General features: G+C 44.2%; 1 protein-coding gene across 1 annotated transcript in view; it reads left to right on the top strand.

Moving 5' to 3' along the window:
* Window positions 1-23128, top strand: part of LOC139560287 (collagen alpha-1(XI) chain-like) — a 229228-nt gene that overhangs the window by 137768 nt on the left and 68332 nt on the right. Inside the window, exons 27-41 of the mRNA XM_071376929.1 lie at window positions 2360-2413; window positions 2584-2628; window positions 3988-4149; window positions 4244-4297; window positions 6676-6729; window positions 9453-9497; window positions 9610-9663; window positions 9882-9926; window positions 10125-10178; window positions 10404-10511; window positions 11053-11160; window positions 13577-13666; window positions 14792-14845; window positions 22053-22160; window positions 22321-22428. Of these exons, the coding sequence (XP_071233030.1) occupies window positions 2360-2413; window positions 2584-2628; window positions 3988-4149; window positions 4244-4297; window positions 6676-6729; window positions 9453-9497; window positions 9610-9663; window positions 9882-9926; window positions 10125-10178; window positions 10404-10511; window positions 11053-11160; window positions 13577-13666; window positions 14792-14845; window positions 22053-22160; window positions 22321-22428 (1143 nt within the window). The remainder of the gene's footprint in view (window positions 1-2359; window positions 2414-2583; window positions 2629-3987; window positions 4150-4243; window positions 4298-6675; window positions 6730-9452; window positions 9498-9609; window positions 9664-9881; window positions 9927-10124; window positions 10179-10403; window positions 10512-11052; window positions 11161-13576; window positions 13667-14791; window positions 14846-22052; window positions 22161-22320; window positions 22429-23128) is intronic.

The following is a 23128-nucleotide window of genomic DNA, read 5'->3' as shown; positions in this document are numbered from 1 at the left end:
CTTACTATTAATACCTTACTATTCATACCTTACCAATCATACCTTACTATTCATACCTTACCATTCATACCTTACCATTCATACCTTACTATTAATACCTTACTATTAATACCTTACTATTAATACCTTACTATTAATACCTTACTATTAATACCTTACCATTCATGCCTTACCATTCATACCTTACCATTCATACCTTACCATTCATACCTTACCATGCATACCTTACCATTCATACCTTACCAGTCATACCTTACTATTAATACCTTACCATTCATACCTTACCAGTCATACCTTACCAGTCATACCTTACTATTAATACCTTACCATTAATACCTTACTATTAATACCTTACCATTCATACCTTACCAGTATACCTTACCAGTAATACCTTACCATTCATACCTTACCATTCATACCTTACCATTCATACCTTACCATTCATACCTTACTATTAATACCTTACCATTCATACCTTACCAGTATACCTTACCAGTAATACCTTACCATTCATACCTTACCATTCTTACCTTACCATTCATACCTTACCATTCATACCTTACCATTAATACCTTACCATTCATACCTTACTATTAATACCTTACCATTCATACCTTACCATTCATACCTTACCATTCATACCTTACCATTAATACCTTACCATTCATACCTTACCATTCATGCCTTACTATTAATACCTTACCATTCATACCTTACTATTAATACCTTACCATTCATACCTTACCATTCATACCTTACCATTCATACCTTACCATTAATACCTTACCAGTAATACCTTACCATTCATAACTTACCATTCATACCTTACCATTCATACCTTACCATTCATACCTTACCATTCATACCTTACCATTCATGCCTTACTATTAATACCTTACCATTCATACCTTACTATTAATACCTTACCATTCATACCTTACCATTCATACCTTACCATTCATACCTTACCATTCATACCTTACCATTCATACCTTACTATTAATACCTTACCATTCATACCTTACCATTCATACCTTACCATTCATACCTTACCATTCATACCTTACCATTCATACCTTACCATTCATACCTTACCATTCATACCTTACCATTCATACCTTACCATTCATACCTTACTATTAATACCTTACCACTCATACCTTACCATTCATACCTTACCATTCATACCTTACCATTCATACCTTACCATTCATACCTTACTATTCATACCTTACCGTTCATGCCTTACCGTTCATACCTTACCATTCATACCTTACCAGTCATACCTTACCATTCATACCTTACCATTCATACCTTACCATTCATACCTTACCAGTCATACCTTACCATTCATAACTTACCATTCATACCTTACCATTCATACCTTACCATTCATACCTTACCATTCATACCTTACCATTCATGCCTTACTATTAATACCTTACCATTCATACCTTACTATTAATACCTTACCATTCATACCTTACCATTCATACCTTACCATTCATACCTTACCATTCATACCTTACCATTCATACCTTACTATTAATACCTTACCATTCATACCTTACCATTCATACCTTACCAGTCATACCTTACCATTCATACCTTACCATTCATACCTTACCATTCATACCTTACCATTCATACCTTACCAGTCATACCTTACCATTCATACCTTACCATTCATACCTTACCAGTAATACCTTACCAGTCATACCTTACCATTCATACCTTACCATTCATACCTTACTATTAATACCTTACCATTCATGCCTTACCATTCATACCTTACCATTCATACCTTACCATGCATACCTTACTGTTAATACCTTACCATTCATACCTTACCATTCATACCTTACCAGTAATACCTTACTATTAATACCTTACCACTCATACCTTACCATTCATACCTTACCATTCATACCTTACTATTCCTACCTTACCATTCATACCTTACCAGTAATACCTTACCAGTCATACCTTACCATTCATACCTTACCATTCATACCTTACTATTAATACCTTACCATTCATGCCTTACCATTCATACCTTACCATTCATACCTTACCATGCATACCTTACTATTAATACCTTACCATTCATACCTTACCATTCATACCTTACCAGTAATACCTTACCAGTAATACCTTACCATTCATACCTTACCATTCATACCTTACCATTCATACCTTACCAGTAATACCTTACCAGTAATACCTTACCATTCATACCTTACCATTCATACCTTACCATTCATACCTTACTATTAATACCTTACCATTCATACCTTACCTGATCTCGATCACCAACTAACCATACTGTTTTTGTCTTGTTTTTTTTCACGTCACGTAGGGTCATCCTGGTCCTCAGGGTTCTATTGGCTACCCTGGCTCACGAGGTGTCAAGGTAACGACCTTCAAGGGTCACACCCTTTGACCTCAATTAATGAATGAATGATTGAATTCATAAGAAGTACATAAACACCCACCACAACAATGCAACAGCAGTAGTCATCTCCACATTGGTCAATGATATATTCTTGACTCATCGTATTCATCCTCTCTTTCCTCCTACAGGGTGCCGAGGGTGTCAGAGGTCTGAAAGGCGGCGGCGGAGAAAAGGTAAACAACAACAATATGTCCGCCTCATATTTGTGTTAGAGGTAGAACGTGGTTCTCAACCACAGATCTAGGATCAGATTGGCCCCAAACGTCATAACCTTAACCGTTAGAGGGATGAGCTAATACCTGACCCTGAGTCAGTGGTAAGAGGAAAACGTTTCCTCCAGCTCCACTATCTACCATAGTTGTAATTCATTCAAAAAATTTTCCCAGGCCTTTCTTTTTTAGCAGGCAGGCAGATCTAGTGGAAAACCCCTTAAATGCCTATTGGCTTGAAAGGCTTCAGCTCATTAAGTAGTAATGGGGTGTAAAACATGAAAGGGATATTGCAAGATTCTGAAATTTAAGTCTTTGTGCTACATACCTAGAGTCAGATGAACTTGTAGATACCGTTTTAATGTCTCTGCATGCAGTATGACTGAAGTTAGAGGTCTTTTTTTTTTTTGCGAGCCAATGCTAACTGGCGTTAGCGTAACGCCAACGTCTACAGGTAACAGCAGCAAATGTGATCTAAAAGTAGATTGATTGCCGTTGTTATCGCCGGCTGCTCTAAACTTCTAGACGTTTTTCAGCTTGTTCATCTGCCTCATTGGTTTCCTGTTGAGTCAGCAAAAGGCTGATGAACCCTGCTGTTTTTAGACGCGGGAAACAGGACCATAAGATTTCCTTTAAAAAAAATTAAAAAAATACCTTTCTATTTTGGGTCTGCTGTTTTCAACGTAATGCCAAAAAAAAAGTCTTATAACAAAGTTAGAAACGAACAAACGCTTTACATTACATGCTGTAGAAGGATCTTGATATCTCTCCACTGCTTAGTTGCAGTAAGTGACGACTACAGTAGACCCTAGGTAAGATGGGAAGTGTGAAATGAGAGAGCAGGGTTTTCCCGAACTCACCTCTCGGTACCCCTAACACTAGACATAGTCATCTAATCATCAAGTTTGAATCAGCTGTGTAGTGTTAGGACAACTAAACCAAAACGTGCACCCCCTTAGGGTCCTGAAGACCAAGTTTGGGAAATCCTGTGACAAGAGCCTCTATGTAAACACTGGCAAACTGCATTCTGAGGTCTGACCACCAGATGGCAGTATATCTCTATATTCAGTCACTGCATTTTCATCATATCACCACTAGATGTCCACATCTATCATTCAAGTTTACAGTGGAAGCAATTTATGCCTTGATGCTCATGTGAAATCAACGCAGAAAAGATGTACAGTATATTTAATACAGGTATTTATGTATGATGTAATACTTTTTTGAAAATAGTTTTTTTTTTATGTTTTAAAGTGATTCAGAGGACCCTTTGAACTTATCTTGCCCGTTATTGAAGATTATTTTTCTTCTTCTGTGTTTCAGGGAGAGGACGGTTTTCCAGGTTTCAAAGGAGACATGGGCATCAAGGGAGACAAGGGAGAGCTCGGTGTCCTAGGAGCCAGAGGTGAAGACGGACCTGAGGGCCCCAAAGGTCGATCAGGCCCCAACGGAGAGGCCGGCCCCATCGGGTCTGCTGGAGAGAAGGTCCTAATTAATACCTCTGTATCACTATCGTCACTATCTTGATGAGTTTTCACAAGCCAGTCTGCTTATTGTAACCCTATTTTACGTTGTTTAGGGTAAACTTGGTGTCCCCGGATTACCCGGCTACCCAGGAAGACAAGGACCTAAGGTATGTGATAACAGCACAAAACTGACTGTGGTATCTCTGTGCGTTCGTATATATCTCTCTGTGTTACTGACTCTACCACCTATCTCTCTCTATATGTTACTGAAATATATATAAAACACAGGAAAATCACGTTTTTGACTGCACTGGGCCTTTATGATCAGTTGTATGTGTACGTATCACAACATGATATTACAGTGATATTACAGTGATGTTACAGTGATATTACAGTGATATTACAGTTATATTACAGTGATGTTACAGTGATGTTACAGTGATATTACAGTGATATTACAGTGATGTTACAGTGATATTACAGTGATGTTACAGTGATGTTACAGTGGTATTACAGTGATATTACAGTGGTGTTACAGTGATATTACAGTGATATTACAGTGATGTTACAGTGATATTACAGTTATATTACAGTGGTGTTACAGTGATATTACAGTGATATTACAGTGATGTTACAGTGATATTACAGTTATATTACAGTGATGTTACAGTGATATTAAAGTTATATTACAGTGATGTTACAGTGATGTTACAGTGATATTACAGTGATATTACAGTGATGTTACAGTGGTATTACAGTGATAATACAGTTATATTACAGTTATATTACAGTTATATTACAGTGATATTACAGTGATGTTACAGTGATGTTACAGTGATGTTACAGTGATATTACAGTGATAATACAGTGATATTACAGTTATATTACAGTTATATTACAGTTATATTACAGTGATGTTACAGTGATATTACAGTGATGTTACAGTGATGTTACAGTGATGTTACAGTGATATTACAGTGATGTTACAGTGATGTTACAGTGGTATTACAGTGATAATACAGTGATGTTACAGTGCTCTCCTCTCCTATCCTCCTATCTTCTCCCCCTCTTCCTCCTCCTCTCCTCCTCTCCTCTCCTCCTCTCATCCTCTCCTCTCCTCCTCTCCTTCTCCTCTCCTCCTATCTTCTCCCCCTCTTCCTCCTCCTCTCCTCCTCTCCTCCTCTCCTCCTCTCCTCCTCTCATCCTCTCCTCTTCACTCCTAATCATTCAGTTTACTAGTAAAGAAAACAGTTAATCCACAGAGATCCTTTTCACTTTCTCTCTCTCTCCACGTTCCACTGTTTTTCCTGCTGTCTGACGGAATGGGTTTAGTCTACACTCACACATTCTGTATGAGGGAGCATACACATACGTAAACACTTCTGCCATTTCAAGTAGACACTTTGCTCTGTGTGCAATGAAGCACATAAACTCTAACGTTGTTTCTTACTTTGTCTGTATTGTCAATGCTTCTTGAAGGGAAGCGACATTGGTAAGCTCCTCTGGATTCCTTCTTCGGCTCACCCCCCCCCCCCCCCCCCCCCTCTTCTCCCCTGTGACTATTCCCCACGGACGTTGCTGTAAATCAGAATGTTGTCTCAGTCAACTTACCTGGTGATAAATTGACTGAGACAACAAAGAGTTAAATAAAATTTGTTTTAATAATAATGTATCCAACATGGGGATTGTCATGCCACATTGAGCCTTCGTCATCTATTTGACTGGCGTGGCCATCAGTAGTAGGCAGCTAAATGTCTGATGTGTATCCAACAGGAGACAGAGTTTCCCCTCCCAGCGTATCTCTCTTATGTTGGGTTGTCACTAGATACCACAGCCACCAAGTCAGATACCACAGCCACCAAGTCAGATACCACAGCCATCAAGTCAGATACCACAGCCACCAAGTCAGATACCGCCCGTCGTAAACAGAGGGCTGATATAAATACTATGCATGCCGGTCTCTCTTGGCTAAGAGTTGAGGAGAGACTGACTGCATCACTTCTTCTTTTTATAAGAAACATGATTGTGTTGGAAATTCCAAATTGTTTGCATAGTCAACTTACACACAGCTCTGACACACACACTTACCCCACCAGACATGCCACCAGGGGTCTTTTCACAGTCCCCAGATCCAGAAACAAATTCAAGGAAACGTATAGTATTATACAGAGCCAGGAGCCATCTCATATAGCTCAAGGGAACAGCAAACCTGGTTTCAAAACACAAATAAAGCAACGCCTCACGGCACAACGCCTCTCCCCCATGTGACCTACTTGTTGTGTGTATGTTCTGACATGTATGTGGAACTGATAGATGCACACACACTACATGTTAATGTTTTACAATGTATGTCAAAAGTATTTTGTCTGTAATGTCTTTTTCGTTATTTGTAGGACTCCAGTAAGACTAGCTGTTGCGTTGGCTAAATGAGGATCCTAATAAATCAAATCAAAAATTCTCTCTTGGGACTTGGATAGAAAGAGCAGAGGCTACAGGAGATACAGAGCTCTTCAACTCTCTAACCATCTCTCTGTCCGTTTCACAGGGCTCCAATGGCTTCCCTGGATTCCCCGGCTCCAACGGAGAAAAAGGAGGAAGGGTGAGGCTCTCTAGATCACTACATTACCTAATACCTTCTTTTCAATTATTATTACCCCCCTATTTCATGATTACGATCTTGTCTCATCACTGCAACTCCCCAATGGGCTCGGGAGAGGCAAATGGTCGAGTCATGCGTCCTCCGAAACATGACCTGCCAAGCCGCGCTTCTTAACACCCGCCGGCTAAACCTGGAAGCCGCACCAATGTGTCAGAGGAAACACCATTCAACTGACAACCGGAGTCAGCCTGCAAGCACTCGGCCCGCCACAAGGAGTCATTAGAGCGCGATGAGCCAAGTAAAGCCCCCCCGCTGGGCCAATTGTGCACCATCCTATGGGACTCCAGTGTCTTAGACCGCTGAGCCACTCAGTGTCTTAGACCGCTGCATCACTCAGTGTCTTAGAACGCTGAGACACTCGGGAGGCCCTTCAAAGACTTCTCTGGCACTCTGGAGTATCACAATTCGCCCTCGATGACACCAGTCTGAATCTGGACAATCTATATCTCTCTTCGCCCTCGATGACACCAGTCTGAATCTGGACAATCTATATCTCTCTTCACCTTCTGAATCTGTCTGAAGAACTCTTGTGAAGCTATAGTCCTTAAACTCCAAGTAGAGACAAGAATAACTACTGTCAAAGTAAAGTAGGACAGTAAAGACAAGAAGAACTATCAAAATGGAGGATGAGGTGGGGAAGTTGACGGGTGGGGAAGGGGTGGGGAAGTGGAGGGTGAGGTGGGGAAGTGGAGGGGTGGAGGGTGAGATGGGGAAGGGGAGGGGTGGGGAAGGGGAAGGGTGGAGGGTGAGAAGGGGAAGGGTGGAGGGTGAGGTGGGGAAGGGAAGGGAAGGGGAGGGGTGGAGGGTGAGATGGGGAACAGGAGGGGGATGGAGGAGAGAGAGGCATTGGAGGAAATAAGAGAGGGAAAGAGAATTGCTGAAACAAGCTGCTTCCCTCTCAAACAGACAGTGAAGAGTGAAGAGTGGACACCTAGTTTGCGTCCCAAATAGCACGCTATGCCCTATGTAGGGCACTACATTTGAGTGTGCTACAGTATAGTAGTGCACTACATAGGGAATAGGGAGCCGTTTGGGACACAGAACCCTAGACACCTCAGGAGCCAATATCGCCAGAGTTGACAGGCAGGTCAGGCTGTCAAGTGCCTCTGGGTAATGTGGGAATCTGCTTACCGCTTGCTCTGATTTGATTCTCTATTTCTCTGAAAGGTGTAGCTCTGACTCAGACTCTAACCCCACGGAGCAGCGGAGGAGTCTTGTCTTCTCTGAGCTGTAGAATGTTTGAATGACTTTAAGACTTTCTTGGAGGTCTGAACTTTATCTGTGTGAATAGATGAATCTATAATTACTGTTTGCAAAGGTTTTCTGTCAATATATTTAACTATAGAACGATGCCGTTTTCTTTCTATGACAGTATAACATTAGAATGTTCCGTTTTCTTCCTATGACACTATGACATTAGAATGTTCCGTTTTCTTTCTATGACACTATGACATTAGAATGTTCCGTTTTCTTTCTATGACATTAGAATGTTCCGTTTTCTTACTATGACACTATGACATTAGAATGTTCCATTTTCTTTCTATGACAGTATAACATTAGAATGTTTCGTTTTCTTTCTATGACAGTATAACATTAGAATGTTCTGTTTTCTTCCTATGACATTAGAATGTTCCGTTTTCTTTCTATGACACTATGACATTAGAATGTTCCGTTTTCCTTTTATGACACTATGACATTAGAATGTTCCGTTTTCTTTCTATGACAGTATAACATTAGAATGTTTCGTTTTCTTTCTATGACAGTATAACATTAGAATGTTCTGTTTTCTTCCTATGACATTAGAATGTTCTGTTTTCTTCCTATGACACTATGACATTAGAATGTTCCGTTTTCCTTTTATGACACTATGACATTAGAATGTTCCGTTTTCTTTCTATGACACTATGACATTAGAATGTTCCGTTTTCTTTCTATGACACTATGACATTAGAATGTTCCGTTTTCTTTCTATGACACTATGACATTAGAATGTTCCGTTTTCTTTCTATGACACTATGACATTAGAATGTTCCGTTTTCCTTTTATGACACTATGACATTAGAATGTTCCGTTTTCCTTTTATGACACTATGACATTAGAATGTTCCGTTTTCTTTCTATGACACTATGACATTAGAATGTTCCGTTTTCTTTCTATGACATTAGAATGTTCCGTTTTCTTTCTATGACACTATGACATTAGAATGTTCCGTTTTCTTTCTATGACATTAGAATGTTCCGTTTTCTTACTATGACACTATGACATTAGAATGTTCCATTTTCTTTCTATGACAGTATAACATTAGAATGTTTCGTTTTCTTTCTATGACAGTATAACATTAGAATGTTCTGTTTTCTTCCTATGACATTAGAATGTTCCGTTTTCTTTCTATGACAGTATAACATTAGAATGTTCCGTTTTCTTTCTATGACACTATGACATTAGAATGTTCCGTTTTCTTTCTATGACACTATGACATTAGAATGTTCCGTTTTCTTTCTATGACACTATGACATTAGAATGTTCCGTTTTCTTTCTATGACACTATGACATTAGAATGTTCCGTTTTCTTTCTATGACACTATGACATTAGAATGTTTGTGCTTTGAACCCTCGGGTCTCATGAATAAAAAAACTCTTGTGTGGTTGTGTGTGTATTGCAGGGTATCGCTGGTAAATCCGGACCCAGGGGACAACGTGGCCCAACGGTAGTTACCTGATAACTCATCGATCAGTCGATCCACAGTCTATTTTCTCTCTAACACAACACTTTCTCTGAGTTGCTAGATGATTGGTCTTCTCTGTGTTCCTGTAATCTAGGGTCCCCGTGGTGGAAGAGGTGCCAGGGGACCAACTGGAAAGCCAGGTGCTAAGGTCAGTTTATATCCGTCTCTAACTCAAGGTTCATTTTTTAATCATACATTTTTTTTTTTAACTGGCCTTAAAACCCACTTCTACAGACTGTCCTTCTCATAGTCCGAGGCCCAATTTAAATTGTATTTTAGAACCTAGCCCAGTACTGCTATTTTACCTGACTGTCTCTGTAGGTATCTCTGTATCTGACTGTGTCTCTCTATCTGCTGTCTCCTCAGGGAACATCAGGTAATGACGGGCCTCCAGGTGGACCAGGAGAGAGAGTGAGTTCTAGTCTGTGTTTATTTCCAGTCAATCCTTATAATAAAAGGGCATTGTCTTTGACCAACTTCCCTTATGAGATACAAATCACTGAGATGTTTTTGATTTGTTTGTGAAAGAGCCCAATGGGGAGGGGGGGGGGTCACGTGTGATCAGGGTTATGGTTTTCTAAAGTTCATCATCTTCTTCTTTTATCTCAGGGACCTCAAGGACCCCAGGGGCCAGCCGGCTTCCCAGGACCTAAGGGCCCTAATGTAAGTACCCTTCCCAGGACCTAAGGGCCCTAATGTAAGTACCCTTCCCAGGACCTAAGGGCCCTAATGTAAGTACCCTTCCCAAGACCTAAGTATCTTAACATTAGTACCCTCCCCTCTACTTTAAAATTGTTAATGGTACAAAGTACAATAGTACATAGTTATCGTTCTACTTCAACCACGTGGTCCCTACTAGCTGAACCCTGTCCATCTCATCTCCCTCAGGGCCCCCCGGGTAAAGACGGACTGCCTGGTCACCCGGGGCAGAGAGGAGAGACAGGTTTCCAGGGAAAGACTGGCCCACCTGGGCCTGGAGGTGTTGTCGGACCCCAGGTAAGGTTCAAACATGGCCGCTAATAAACATAAACATGAAACGAGGGTCTTCTGTAGAGCATGTTTCTTGCAATACAAAGAGAGTGGGTTCGATTCCTGGGACCACCCACACGTACAAAATGATATGCACGCATGACTATAAGTTTCTTTGAATAAAAGCATCTGGTAAATTATTTTAAAAATATATATCTATATTTGAATCATTGTTCTGCAATATATGCTTAAACTATTGAAATGTTTGCTGTGTTAAACCTAAGCAACATTAGCCTTGGAACATTTAATAATAACACTATAAATCAAAAGAAAAATAAGTTTGGAGATTTATATGACATATTTGAATAATCTAATGTTAGAATTAAACTATCAAGGCCTTTAAACACTTGTTGGACAATGATTGTAAAAATGAAATGCATTTTATGGTGTCTGACATAAATCCAGTCAGTTGAATTTTACGATTCCGTTACATTACTTCGAGATTGTCCCGTCTTTCAACAATCCCTGCGGGTTTGATCAAACGGCTGGTGTTTTGTCTGTCTGACAGGGACCAACGGGAGAGACCGGCGGCATCGGAGAGAGAGGACACCCTGGTTCCCCTGGACCCCCCGGAGAGCAAGGTTTACCTGGATCTGCTGGGAAAGAAGGAGGAAAGGTAACAAACTCCCCTATGACTCGACAATGGTCTCACCCGGCCAAAGCACAAGACCAGGGCAAGAACATACCATTCGTAGTAAATGGGTTTTGTCTGTCTATTGAAATGCCAGAACAAGAACAATCAACAAACTTTACTGTTGTCATGGAAACCTAATAGCACTTACAGGTATCTGACCGATGACCCCCAATTGACTAAATAATGAGAATCCATCTCTTGGAGAGGAAAAAAGCAACAGGTTATTTCCACATTTTTCATATGGCTTCTAAAATGTACTTGAAGACGATAATTATTAGATTGACATTCAAAGTGTGAATATGGAGTAGGTGGCACAGACTCTTAGGATGAGAGAGAGAAGAGAAGAGAAAAGAAGAGAGAGAGAAGAGAGAGAGAGAGAGAGAGAGAGAGAGAGAGAAGGGAGAGAGAGCGAGAGACAGAGAGAGAGACAGAGAGAGAGACAGAGAGAGAGAGAGAGAGAGAGAGAGAGAGAGAGAGAGAGAGAGAGAGAGAGAGAGAGAGAGAGAGAGAGAGAGAGAGAGAGAGACACAGACAGAGACAGAGACAGAGACAGAGAGAGAGAGAGAGTAATGAAGATTGCATGACTCCTGCAGCACTCAGTACAGTAAACCTAACCTCTATGATTTAAGCTGAGAACAAACAAAGAAAGGAACAGTAAATTGACGTCCTCTTAACTTGATTATCTTGGCTCAGGATTATCTTGGCCCAGGAATATAACAGAGAGACTGGAGTGGTTTGGTGAAGTGAGAGAGGTAGAAAAGTGGTGCCATTCCAATTAACAGTCACTGGTCTATTATTCTGTACTTGAATTTCATTTCCATTTGAGTCATTTAACATACTCTCTTATCCGGAGCCACTACAGTAGTGAGTCATTTAACAGACTCTCTTATCCAGAGCCACTACAGTAGCAAGTCATTTAACAGACTCTCTTATCCAGAACCACTACAGTAGTGAGTCATTTGGCAGACTCTCTTATCCGGAGCCACTACAGTAGTGAGTCATTTAACATACTCTCTTATCCAGAGCCACTACAGTAGTGAGTCATTTAACAGACTCTCTTATCCAGAGCCACTACAGTAGTGAGTCATTTAACAGACTCTCTGATCCAGAACCACTACAGTAGTGAGTCATTTAGCAGACTCTTATCCGGAGCCACTACAGTAGTGAGTCATTTAACAGACTCTCTGATCCAGAACCACTACAGTAGTGAGTCATTTGGCAGACTCTCTGATCCAGAGCCACTACAGTAGTGAGTCATTTAACAGACTCTCTGATCCAGAACCACTACAGTAGTGAGTCATTTGGCAGACTCTCTGATCCAGAGCCACTACAGTAGTGAGTCATTTAGCAGACTCTCTGATCCAGAACCACTACAGTAGTGAGTCATTTGGCAGACTCTCTGATCCAGAGCCACTACAGTAGTGAGTCATTTAACAGACTCTCTGATCCAGAACCACTACAGTAGTGAGTCATTTGGCAGACTCTCTGATCCAGAGCCACTACAGTAGTGAGTCATTTAGCAGACTCTCTGATCCAGAACCACTACAGTAGTGAGTCATTTGGCAGACTCTCTGATCCAGAGCCACTACAGTAGTGAGTCATTTAACAGACTCTCTGATCCAGAACCACTACAGTAGTGAGTCATTTAGCAGACTCTCTGATCCAGAACCACTACAGTAGTGAGTCATTTGGCAGACTCTCTGATCCAGAGCCACTACAGTAGTGAGTCATTTAACAGACTCTCTTATCCAGAGTCACTACAGTAGTGAGTCATTTAACAGACTCTCTGATCCAGAACCACTACAGTAGTGAGTTGTTTAGCAGACTCTCTGATCCAGAACCACTACAGTAGTGAGTCATTTAACAGACTCTCTGATCCAGAACCACTACAGTAGTGAGTCGTTTAGCAGACTCTCTGATCCAGAGACACTACAGTAGTGAGTCATTTAACAGACTCTCTGATCCAGAACCACTACAGTAGTGAGTCGTTTAGCAGACTCTCTGATCCAGAGACACTTGACAGATGTATTCAGACATTTCATTCCATGTTGCTTGTCAAGATCAAGTGTCTGTTATTACTAAAACCAATGTAGATACAGTATAATACATACAGATACAGTATAATACATACAGATAATACAGATACAGTATAATACATACAGACAATACAGATACAGTATAATACATACAGACAATACAGATACAGTATAATACATACAGACAATACAGATACAGTATAATACATACAGACAATACAGATACAGTATAATACATACAAACAATACAGATACAGTATAATACATACGGACAATACTGCACCTACAGCAATTGACAGACTACGTATTTCATGATATGACCTTGCATTCTGTCTCACCTGTTTCTCCCATCTCTCCTCCAGGGTGACCCAGGTCCTATGGGTACATCTGGAAAGGTTGGCCCGGCCGGACTCAGGGGCTTCCCAGGGCAGAGAGGTCTTCCTGGGGCTAACGTAAGACAGAGCTCCCACCCTACAGATACACCCAGCTCCAAACAGCTATCACACACAACACACACACAAACACACAAAACACACACACACCTATCCAACCAAAAACATAGAGACCCAGAAAACCTGAGCCTACGCCTTCACTATGGTGAATCACTAAAACAATACAGAAATACACTACGGAGAAAGAAGGAACAGCACGTCAGAAATCAGCTCCATGTAATTGAAGAATCCATAGAATCTAACCACTTCTGGGAAAATTGGCAAACACTAAACGAACAACAACACAAAGAGTTATCTATTCAAAACGGAGATGTATGGATAAACCCCTTCTCCAATCTATTTGGCTCTATAACAAAGAACAAACAGCAAAAACATATACATGATCAAATACAAATCTTAGAATCAAAAAGGCCTGTGGTGTTGATGGTATCCTCAATGAAATGATAATATATACAGACCATAAATTCCAATTGGCTATACTTAAACTCTTTAACATCATCCTTGGCTCTGGCATCTTCCCCAATATTTGGAACCAATGACTGATCCCCCCCACCCCCCTCCCCACCCCCCTCCCAATCCACAAGAGTGGAGACAAATAACTACTGTGGGATATGCGTCAACAACAACCTCAGGAAAATCCTCTGCATTATCATTAACATCAGACTCGTACATTTTACTCAGCAAAAACACTGAGCAAATGCTTTTTTTGGTTTTTTACAATTTTGGTGCCCAGTTGAGAGGGTTCTTCCAGGATTATAACACACCGTGGCAGAATCAAGATTAATACACACACACACACACACACACACACACACACAGACACACATACAGACACGCACGCACGCACGCACGCACGCACGCACGCACGCACGCACGCAGACAGACAGACAGACAGACAGACAGACAGACAGACAGACAGACAGACAGACAGACAGACAGACAGACAGACAGACAGACAGACAGACAGACAGACAGACAGACAGACAGACAGACAGACAGACAGACAGACAGACACAGATACATACTCATGTATGCATATGCCCAGCAACACCTTTTCTTTCTGTCTTCCAGACACACATGGTTAAAAGTCTAACCCTCCCCTCCTCTCTCGTTCTCTCCTTCCAGGGTCCAGCTGGTTTGAAGGGAGGCGAAGGACCACAGGGTGCCCAAGGTCCCAACGTAAGTATGACGTTACCATGGTTACGCCATCGCTTCACGCCCCATAGAGACTCGGAGCAACACTTTTAGAGGCTCCAGAGTAGAATTGAAGAGGTTAAGCAGGTGGTTGGTCCATAATGAGGTCTGATTATAGCCTGGTAGGCTGGTAGGCAGGGCAGGTGGTTGGTCCATAATGAGGTCTGATTATAGCCTGGTAGGCTGGTAGGCAGGGCAGGTGGTTGGTCCATAATGAGGTCTGATTATAGCCTGGTAGGCTGGTAGGCAGGGCAGGTGGTTGGTCCATAATGAGGTCTGATTATAGCCTGGTAGGCTGGTAGGCAGGGCAGGTGGTTGGTCCATAATGAGGTCCGATTATAGCCTGGTAGGCTGGTAGGCAGGGCAGGTGGTTGGTCCATAATGAGGTCTGATTATAGTCTGGTAGGCTGGTAGGCAGGGCAGGTGGTTGGTCCATAATGAGGTCTGATTATAGCCTGGTAGGCTGGTAGGCAGGGCAGGTGGTTGGTCCATAATGAGGTCTGATTATAGCCTGGTAGGCTGGTAGACAGGGCAGGTGGTTGGTCCATAATGAGGTCTGATTATAGCCTGGTAGGCTGGTAGGCAGGGCAGGTGGTTGGTCCATAATGAGGTCTGATTATAGCCTGGTAGGCTGGTAGGCAGGGCAGGTGGTTGGTCCATAATGAGGTCTGATTATAGCCTGGTAGGCTGGTAGGCAGGGCAGGTAGTTTATGACCGTCAGCTAGAAACTGGGGGCTGGTTTCTGTCTGGAGTGGCTGTCTGGAGTGGCTGTCTGGAGTGGATGTCTGGAGTGGCTGTCTGGAGTGGCTGTCTGGAGTGGCTGTCTGGAGTGGAGTGGCTGTCTGGAGTGGAGTGGCTGTCTGGAGTGGCTGTCTGGAGTGGAGTGACTGTCTAGAGTGGAGTGGCTGTCTGGAGTGGCTGTCTGGAGTGGAGTGGCTGTCTGGAGTGGAGTGGCTGTCTGGAGTGGCTGTCTGGAGTGGAGTGGCTGCCTGGAGTGGAGTGGCTGTCTGGAGTGGAGTGGCTGTCTGGAGTGGCTGTCTGGAGTGGAGTGGCTGTCTGGAGTGGCTGTCTGGAGTGGCTGTCTGGAGTGGAGTGGCTGCCTGGAGTGGAGTGGCTGCCTGGAGTGGAGTGGCTGCCTGGAGTGGAGTGTCTGTCTGGAGTGGAGTGGCTGTCTGGAGTGGAGTGGCTGTCTGGAGTGGAGTGGCTGCCTGGAGTGTAGTGGCTGTCTGGAGTGGATGTCTGGAGTGGAGTGGCTGTCTGGAGTGGAGTGGCTGTCTGGAGTGGCTGCCTGGAGTGGAGAGGCTGCCTGGAGTGGAGTGACTGTCTGGAGTGGAGTGGCAGTCTGGAGTGGAGTGGCTGTCTGGAGTGGAGTGGCTGTCTGGAGTGGCTGTCTGGAGTGGAGTGGATGTCTGGAGTGGAGTGGCTGTCTGGAGTGGAGTGGCTGTCTGGAGTGGAGTGGCTGCCTGGAGTGGAGTGGCTGTCTGGAGTGGAGTGGCTGTCTGGAGTGGCTGTCTGGAGTGGAGTGGCTGTCTGGAGTGGCTGTCTGGAGTGGCTGTCTGGAGTGGAGTGGCTGCCTGGAGTGGAGTGGCTGCCTGGAGTGGAGTGGCTGCCTGGAGTGGAGTGTCTGTCTGGAGTGGAGTGGCTGTCTGGAGTGGAGTGGCTGTCTGGAGTGGAGTGGCTGTCTGGAGTGGAGTGGCTGCCTGGAGTGTAGTGGCTGTCTGGAGTGGATGTCTGGAGTGGAGTGGCTGTCTGGAGTGGAGTGGCTGTCTGGAGTGGCTGCCTGGAGTGGAGAGGCTGCCTCGAGTGGAGTGACTGTCTGGAGTGGAGTGGCAGTCTGGAGTGGAGTGGCTGTCTGGAGTGGAGTGGCTGTCTGGAGTGGCTGTCTGGAGTGGAGTGGCTGTCTGGAGTGGAGTGGCTGTCTGGAGTGGAGTGGCTGTCTGGAGTGGAGTGGCTGTCTGGAGTGGAGTGGCTGCCTGGAGTGGAGTGGCTGCCTGGAGTGGAGTGTCTGTCTGGAGTGGAGTGGCTTTCTGGAGTGGAGTGGCTGTCTGGAGTGGAGTGGCTGCCTGGAGTGGAGTGACTGTCTGAAGTGGCTGTCTGGAGTAGAGTGGCTGTCTGAAGTGGAGTGGAGTGGCTGTCTGAAGTGGAGTGGAGTGGCTGTCTGGAGTGGAGTGGCTGCCTGGAGTGGAGTGGCTGTCTGGTGTGGAGTGTCTGTCTGGAGTGGAGTGGCTGTCTGGAGTGGAGTGGCAGTCTGGAGTGGAGTGGCAGTCTGGAGTGGATTGGCTGTCTGGAGTGGAGTGGCTGCCTGGAGTGGAGTGGCTGCCTGGAGTGGAGTGGCTGTCTGGAGTGGAGTGGCTGTCTGGAGTGGCTGTCTGGAGTGGAGTGGCTGTCTGGAGTGGAGTGACTGTCTGGAGTGGAGTGGCAGTCTGGAGTGGAGTGGCTGCCTGGAGTGGAGTGGCTGCCTGGAGTGGAGTGGCTGTCTGGAGTGGAGTGGCTGCCTGGAGTGGAGTGGCTGTCTGGAGTGGAGTTGCTGTCTGGAGTGGAGTGGCTGTCTGGAGTGGAGTGGCTGCCTGGAGTGGAGTGGCTGTCTGGAGTGGAGTGACTGTCTGAAGTGGCTGTCTGGAGTGACTACCTGGAAGGTGAGAATATAATCTCTTACGGGTTTGAATGACAGACAGGCAGCTTTGGAGGAAGAGGGGGAGAGGAGAGGAGAGGAGAGGAGAGGAGAGGAGAGGAGAGGAGAGGAGAGGAGAGGAGAGGAGAGGAGAGGAGAGGAGAGGAGAGGAGAGGAGAGGAGGGAAGGAGGTGAGAGGAGAGGATATGCATGGCATGCATAATGGAACTAAGAGGGTTCTTAGAACAAATGAGTGTTCAGTTTGAAGCATTGTCATGTTCTAGTGTTCCAATGTGAGAATGGATGGCATGCAGAACACGCTTCTGAACAAAGGAAACAATTCTGATTCTGAGGGTTCTGAATGTGCGGAGATTCTATTGAATAAGAAACACTGAGTGCTGAGCGACGGCTGGAAGTCCTGAAAATACATTTTTGTTTATCACAACAATGTCAGAGAAATTCACCTTCAAAGCTAATTGTATGACTCAGTAAAGTTCCTACACACTCACACAAACACTCACGCACACACACACTCACTCACACACTCATACACACACACTCACGCTCACGCACACGTAGCAATTAGATTTTTCACTCTATGGATTTCTCGGCAGCGGATGAGTTGGCGTTCAGCTGCAGGGAGAAGTGTTTAGCGTTTAGTCGTTTAGTCAGAACAGAACATGGCGTGGGTGTTCGAGTGCGTGTGTTTGTTTGTGTGTTTGTGTGTCTGTGGTTGTGTGTCTGCGGTTGTGTGTCTGTGGTTGTGTGTCTGCGGTTGTGTGTCTGCGGTTGTGTGTCTGCGGTTGTGTGTTTGTGTGTTTGTGTGTCTGCGGTTGTGTGTCTGTGGTTGTGTGTCTGCGGTTGTGTGTCTGCGGTTGTGTGTCTGCGGTTGTGTGTCTGCGGTTGTGTGTCTGTGGTTGTGTGTTTGTGTGTTTGTGTGTCTGCGGCTGTGTGTTTGTGTGTTTGTGTGTCTGCGGTTGTGTGTCTGCGGTTGTGTGTCTGCGGTTGTGTGTCTGCGGTTGTGTGTCTGCGGTTGTGTGTCTGTGGTTGTGTGTTTGTGTGTTTGTGTGTCTGCGGTTGTGTGTCTGTGGTTGTGTGTCTGCGGTTGTGTGTCTGCGGTTGTGTGTCTGCGGTTGTGTGTCTGCGGTTGTGTGTCTGTGGTTGTGTGTTTGTGTGTTTGTGTGTCTGCGGTTGTGTGTTTGTGTGTTTGTGTGTCTGCGGTTGTGTGTCTGTGGTTGTGTGTCTGCGGTTGTGTGTCTGCGGTTGTGTGTCTGCGGTTGTGTGTCTGCGGTTGTGTGTCTGCGGTTGTGTGTTTGTGTGTTTGTGTGTCTGCTGTTGTGTGTCTGTGGTTGTGTGTCTGCGGTTGTGTGTCTGCGGTTGTGTGTCTGCGGTTGTGTGTCTGCGGTTGTGTGTCTGCGGTTGTGTGTCTGTGGTTGTGTGTTTGTGTGTTTGTGTGTCTGCGGTTGTGTGTTTGTGTGTCTGCGGTTGTGTGTCTGCGGTTGTGTGTCTGCGGTTGTGTGTCTGCGGTTGTGTGTCTGCGGTTGTGTGTCTGCGGTTGTGTGTCTGCGGTTGTGTGTCTGCAGTTGTGTGTTTGTGGTTGTGTGTCTGTGGTTGTGTGTCTGTGGTTGTGTGTCTGCGGTTGTGTGTCTGTGTTTGTGTGTCTGTGTTTGTGTGTCTGCGGTTGTGTGTCTGCGGTTGTGTGTCTGTGGTTGTGTGTCTGCGGTTGTGTGTCTGTGGTAGTAACTGCATGCCTGCGTGTATGCATTAAATCCATATTGATAAATTGCCTGAATTGATGCGATAACAATGAATAGAACAATACGTTCATAACATTCATCTGCACCAACGTTTTTTTACATTACCTTTCAAAATACTACTACCAATTTGATGGTTGTTCACGTTAACAATCACCCATACTCACAAACTATTTCCTTATTTTATTCAGTCTTTATTTAAGATTCATGCCGAGACCACAGTCTCTTTCACAGATGAGCCCTGCATCAACACGTCAATAAACAATTACACAATAAATATCTACAGACACATCAATTAGACTATACATATCTATAGACACATCATTTACACTATACATATCTACAGTACCAGTCAGAAGTTTGGACACACCTGTACTCATTCCAGGGTTTTTCTTTATTTTTACTATTTTCTACATTGTAAACTATGAAAAAACATAGTAACCAAAAAAGTGTTAAACCAATCAAAATATATTTTATATTTGAGATTCATCAAAGTAGCCAGCCTTTTCCTTGATGACAGCTTTGCACACTCTTGACATTCTCTCAACCAGCTTCATGAGGAATGCTTTTCCAACAGTCTTGAAGGAGTTCCCACATATGCTGAGCACTCGTTGGCTGCTTTTCCTTCACTCTGCGGTCCAACTCATCCCAAACCATCTCACTTTGGTTGAGGTCGAGTGATTGTGGAGGCCGGGGGAAATGGCCTCCACAATCCCGGAATGGGTACTTGCATAGTTTAACTAGCTAGCGAAACAAAGACCCATAATCCCAACTCATCCTGACGTTACTACCCTGCATGAATCTGCAGGTAGCTAACCAACCAGGTTCAATGTTAGCTAGCTAACATTAGGCTATAGCTAGCCAAGCAAATGGCTCTGAGATACGAATAATAAGATCACACACGTAACATTAGCTAGCGAGCCAGCCAGCTAACGTTAGCTAGCTAGCTATCGGTACAATTTAACATGAACTGAAAAGACTTGATGTCAAAATTAGAAATGTGTAATATCTGAAAATGTAACTAGTTAGACTGTCTTACCCGTGGTCTGAAATCGGAGTAGATAGCCAGAGCGAATTTACCAGCTACGTCTATCAATAGTTGTTGCAGTGACATCATGAACATTATATTGAAATAGATACTTCCATAGTGGAGTCTTTTGTTAAGACATGTAGCTAGCTAGCTAGCTAAACAACGAACCATAGTCCCAACTCATGACATTACTACCCTGCATAAATCTGCAGATAGCTAACCAACCAGGTTCAATGTTAGCTAGCTAGCTAACATTCGGCTATAACTAGCAATGCAAATGGCATAATAAGATCATACACGTAACGCTAGACTATCTTACCCGAATACATAATTAATGTATGGACACGTCTCCCTGTCACAGATGCCACGGTTGCCCTTTAGTTTGAAGATGTAATCCGGAGACAGGTGTTTCCTCCATCTCTTTAGCCATCAGACTCTAATTCCACTGATTTCAAAACTCGGTCCTCCAGGAAGGGGAGAGCAGCACTTATGCAGTTCTACCATGCAATACATTTTTTGTAGCTACTTGTTATGAACATTTGTTTGTAATTAATTCAAAGTGTTTCTGTGATACTCAGAGGCTGAGAAATTGGTGATTTTCAGCTAATCTGACATACAAGTATGGCTACCGATATGGGCGATATGGTCGCTGGTGCCTTCAGACTGTTAGCTGTAACTTTGACTATTAACTCAGCATCTGAAATATGAGACTCTACTATTTGTTTAGAGACATTGACTGCAAGCTAGATATGTATTTACGTTTTTTTGTTGTTGTTATTTTTGAGTCGTAGTGGTTGCCTCACCTCCTAGGAGCCAAATCTGGGGGTGTCTTCACATCTTTTCAGGGTATATACCTCTCTGCCCAAATCAACCGCTCTGACAAATCAACCTCTGTGCCAAATTTGGTGCTTTTGTCACAAAGTGGACTATTGAGTTGACATTTTCAGCTTAGCCGCCTGCGCTCCACTAGTATACAAAATATGAATTATTTTTCATTCCTCCATATTAACACAGAAATCCTGGTCAAATGTTAAAGATTTTTTGGGGGGGTTTACTAGTATCTTAACGAAGACCTACCATTTCAGAAGGATAAATAAAGGGGTTCGAAATGAGTATATTTTCTACCCCCGTTGGTGCTTTTAGGGCTGGAAGAGAATTGGACTGGACCGTGTGTGACCCCATCAAATACAGAAGAAACACACTCACAGTCCCTGGTAGAGGAATGTCAATAGGGTGAAGCTTGAAAGAATCCTGTATTAATGGAGGGGTTTTTGTCTGACATTTTGAATGGAAACACTGACTCACACCTGAGGTGCCGAAAGAGTGTCTCCGCTTGATGTCATTAGTTCCAGTCTTAGTTTGGAATATAATCCTACTTTGAGTCTTTGCCTTCGTTCCAATATCCCAAACTACTGCACATGGGAATGCGTGAAACTTACTCCTCAGATTGAAGTGTCGACACTTGCTCTGGCGGATTTCTGTTTAACTTGACTGGTAAGACGCTTCGCGAGGGCGGTCACGTGTGCTAGCAGAGCAGAGGTCCTGGGTTCGAGCGTCGGTGTGAGCCGAATCAGGAGGAAGCACTAAACGCAAAGCAAGTTGATGTCCGTTACACTAACAAACCACTTATAATGCCCGATACATTACCTTCAGTCTAAATAGTATGCTTGTGTATTGGAATAAAACCCGAAAGACACTCAAAGGTGCTAGAAGATCGGCTCCTGTTGATGATGATGATGGTGATGAAGGTGAAGATAACCTCCTGTTGATCTTGTGATGTCTTTGTTGGCTTGGTAGGGTTCTCCAGGAGAGAGAGGTGCTGCCGGTCCCGGAGGTGCCATCGGTCTTTCAGGACGCACCGGACCTCAAGGAGGTCCTGGACCAGCCGGAGAGAAGGGAGGCCCGGTGAGTACACACACACACACACACACCTGGACATATAACTTCAATATCTACCTTTTAATATCGCAAAGTCTTTTACTGTATCTGGTGGTGTTACTATCAGAGGATGAAGGATAAGAGATGTTGTTTATTATGGCCACATGTTGACTCGTCCTCCCCACAGGGAGAGAAAGGCCCCGTGGGACCGGCTGGTCGTGACGGTATCCAAGGTCCTGTTGGTCTTCCTGGCCCTGCAGGCCCCCAAGGCCCCCCTGGAGAGGACGGAGACAAGGTAATACTGTAGACGGTCCTCTGTGGCCCCCCTAGAGAGGACAGGGACAAGGTAATACTGTACACGGTCCTCTGTGGCCCCCCTAGAGAAGACAGGGACAAGGTAATACTGTAGACGATCCTCTGTGGCCCCTAGAGAGGACAGGGACAAGGTAATACTGTAGACGGTCCTCTGTGGCCCCCCTGGAGAGGACGGAGACAAGGTAATACTGTAGACGATCCTCTGTGGCCCCGCTGGAGAGGAGGGAGACAAGGTAATACTGTAGACGGTCCTCTGTGGCCCCCCTAGAGAGGACAGAGACAAGGTAATACTGTAGACGGTCCTCTGTGGCCCCCCTGGAGAGGACGGAGACAAGGTAATACTGTAGACGATCCTCTGTGGCCCCGCTGGAGAGGACAGAGACAAGGTAATACTGTAGACGTCCTCTGTGGCCCCCCTGGAGAGGACGGAGACAAGGTAATACTGTAGACGGTCCTCTGTGGCCCCCCTAGAGAGGACAGGGGCAAGGTAATACTGTAGACAGTCCTCTGTGGCCCCCCTGGAGAGGACAGGGACAAGGTAATACTGTAGACGGTCCTCTGTGGCTCCATTGGTTGAGCATGGGGCTTGCAACACCTGGATCGTGGGTTCAATTGCCGCTGGAAACATATATGGATGGATGACTTTTAAGTCATTTTGGATAAAAGCATCTGCTACATGG

This window comes from Salvelinus alpinus, chromosome 30 (assembly GCF_045679555.1).
Source record: "Salvelinus alpinus chromosome 30, SLU_Salpinus.1, whole genome shotgun sequence".
NCBI classification, from domain to species: Eukaryota; Metazoa; Chordata; class Actinopteri; order Salmoniformes; family Salmonidae; genus Salvelinus; species Salvelinus alpinus.
Note: the sequence above shows the minus strand (reverse complement) of the source record. Positions and strands in the feature narration are given on the sequence as shown.